General features: G+C 44.7%; 1 protein-coding gene across 1 annotated transcript; it reads right to left on the reverse strand.

Moving 5' to 3' along the window:
* Positions 1-772: 772 nt before the first annotated feature.
* LOC112122084 (olfactory receptor 4M1-like) lies at positions 773-1,711 on the reverse strand. The gene has a single exon (XM_024220936.2). It carries the CDS (start codon positions 1,709-1,711, stop codon positions 773-775), a length of 939 nt encoding a protein of 312 aa, XP_024076704.2.
* Between the last annotated feature and the right edge of the window lie 909 nt (positions 1,712-2,620).

A 2,620-nucleotide genomic window follows, 5' to 3' on the forward strand; every position in this document is an offset into this window, starting at 1 on the left:
ATGTATCCTACAGGGTTAGTATATATTTATTCCATAGACATTACAGTTACAACGGTGTTGCTCCACACATAACACAGAGTTCCTCCATTGATGTGACAGAATCATTACAATGTTACTCCATGGATATGAAAGAATAAATTGATAGGTACTACTGTATTTCTATATAGATACTACAGAATTACTCTGTAGATATTACAGTTACCCTGAAAATACTGTAGACGTATTCCACATTTATTGCAGAATTACTCCATGGCTTATACAGAGTTACTATATAGTTACTCCATAGATACTACAGATTTCCTACTAAGTTTCTCCAGACACAGTAGAGTTACTCCATATGTATAACAAAGTTAGTACGATGTTAGTTCACATATACTACACACTTACTTGAAAGTTACTCCACTGACATGGAAAATTAGTTCACAGGTATTACAGCATTAGTACGTAGACATTAAAGAGTTACCTCAAAATTGCTCCATAGATATTACAGAGTTACTCAGCAGGTACTACAGAATTGCTCCACAATTACTCCATAGACACATGAAACTTGCTCCTTCATTACTTCATAAATTCTACTGCATTACTCCAGTGTTACTCTGGTGTAAATCAATGCAGATTCTGGCCCCACACATTGATAAACCTATTTAGAATTATCAGTTAAGAGGTCAGAGGGGACCGTTGTGATAATGTAGTCTGACTTCCTGTATAACACAAGACAGAGAAATGCCCTGAAAAAATTCCAAACCCTGCACTTCTTTACTCTGCCTTTGTTCTATTTCCCCCTGCAGAGCCTGTGTCTGCCCGGCAGCCTCTTCATGGCACTGATGATCTCTTTGTTCCTGAGCGTGTAGATGATAGGGTTCATGAGTGGGAAGACCACGGTGTGGAACACGGACACCACCTTGTCCAGGAAGAAGGTGTGGAAGGGATGGCAGTAGATGTAGATGGCCGGGCTAAACATGATGAAGACAATGATGACATGGGTGACACAGGTGGAAGCCACTTTGCTTGTCCCCTTTGAAGGGTCACCTGCCCGAAGCCGGACCAGCAGCACCGCATAGGAGATGAGCAAGATGAGGAAGCACATCACGGTGGAAAAACCGCTGCTGAAGAACATGAGGAACTCCAGCACATAGACATCGGTACAGGCCAGCTTGATCACCTGGGTGATGTCACAGAAGAAATTGTCTAGCTCATTGGGGCCACAGAATGGAAGCCGGATGATCAACACCACCTGCAGGATAGAGTGCATGAAGCCTCCGGCCCAAGCAGCCCCAACCAGGGCACAGCAGACCTCCCTGCTCATCATGCTGGCATAGCGCAGGGGATGGCAGATGGCCACGTACCTATCAAAGGCCATGCCCATGAGCAGGAAGACCTCAGCTGCCCCCAGGAAGTGGATGAAGAAGATCTGGGCCATGCAGCCCCCATAGGAGATGGTTTTGTGGCGGGAGAAGAAGTCAGCCAGCATCTTTGGGGGGGTGACGGAGCAGTAGCAGATGTCCAGAAAGGCCAGGTTGGCCAGGAAGAAATACATGGGGGAACCTAGGTGAGGGTCACCCTGGATGGTGAGGATGATGAGGATGTTGGCTGGGAGGATCACGGAGTAGAAGATGAGGAACAAGACAAAGAGGAAGAGCTGGATCTCCCGGGTCTGAGATAGCCCCAGCAGCACAAACTCCGTCACCCCTGTGCCATTCTCATGCTCCATCCCTGTAACAAACCAACATGGTACATTGTCACTGCTACGATTGAGGACCCAAGCAGTTCGCCAAATATTCAGGGTCTAGGAGGCAGTTTCAGTTAGGAGGGGAATTAGGGGACCGAATCAGGAATTTCTTTGATGCAATCCTTCATATATACAGAAAAGATGTAAAGTCCTATTTCCCTGAAAACTGGAGGAACCAAACAATGGGAGAGAGTGTCTTTGATCACCGCTCCAGTCCTCTTTCAGCCGGCAGCTCAGCCTGAAACTTCTTTCAGTCTCTCAGCTTCTTTCACCTTCAATCTCTCTGTCCTGCTCCTTACAACCCCCCTTACCCAAAATATACCCAGCAAAGCCATCCACCCACATAATTCCCATTCCTGGATGGACTCACATTTGCCTTTGTTTTGTCTCTCCAACGTATCTTAAACGAGGGGCAGCAGTTATGTCCCACCCATCGATTCCCAGAGCCCAAAGCCAGAAGGGATCCTGTGGTAGTCGGATCCCCTGTATCAGGCCTGGAAGGGTGAGATTTTTATCGGCCAATGTCAGTCGACGCTGCTTTCACCGAACACACACAACCCGATGAAAAATAGTTCCATCAATAACAATCAAAATTTACAAAGGCAAAGTAAAAAAAATGCTGTAGAAGAACTTATTTGAGTTTGACGTAAGCTTATTTACTTTGTATATTTTGACATGTGATGTTGACAATTTGTCTTTTAACAGTGATAAAGCTTTAACATTTTGAATCTCAACATCTGCTGTCATGCAATAATTATAGTCTCCATTGTTTGATTCCGCCCTAATTTTCTGTGTGAAAATGTATATTGCTAAACATCCAAAAAGTTGCTTAAAAATAAACTTAATTATTACAGCAGATGTACAGAGCGGTAAATAATGCTGAGGCTGCTG

The sequence above is a fragment of the Terrapene carolina genome, unplaced genomic scaffold, assembly GCF_002925995.2.
Source record: "Terrapene carolina triunguis isolate 2854851 unplaced genomic scaffold, T_m_triunguis-2.0 Scaffold788, whole genome shotgun sequence".
Classification (NCBI taxonomy): Eukaryota; Metazoa; Chordata; order Testudines; family Emydidae; genus Terrapene; species Terrapene triunguis.

Bases quoted from the DNA above. Each gene is read 5' to 3' on its own strand.
- LOC112122084 (XM_024220936.2), bottom strand. From the start codon at position 1,711: ATGGAGCATGAGAATGGCACAGGGGTGACGGAGTTTGTGCTGCTGGGG.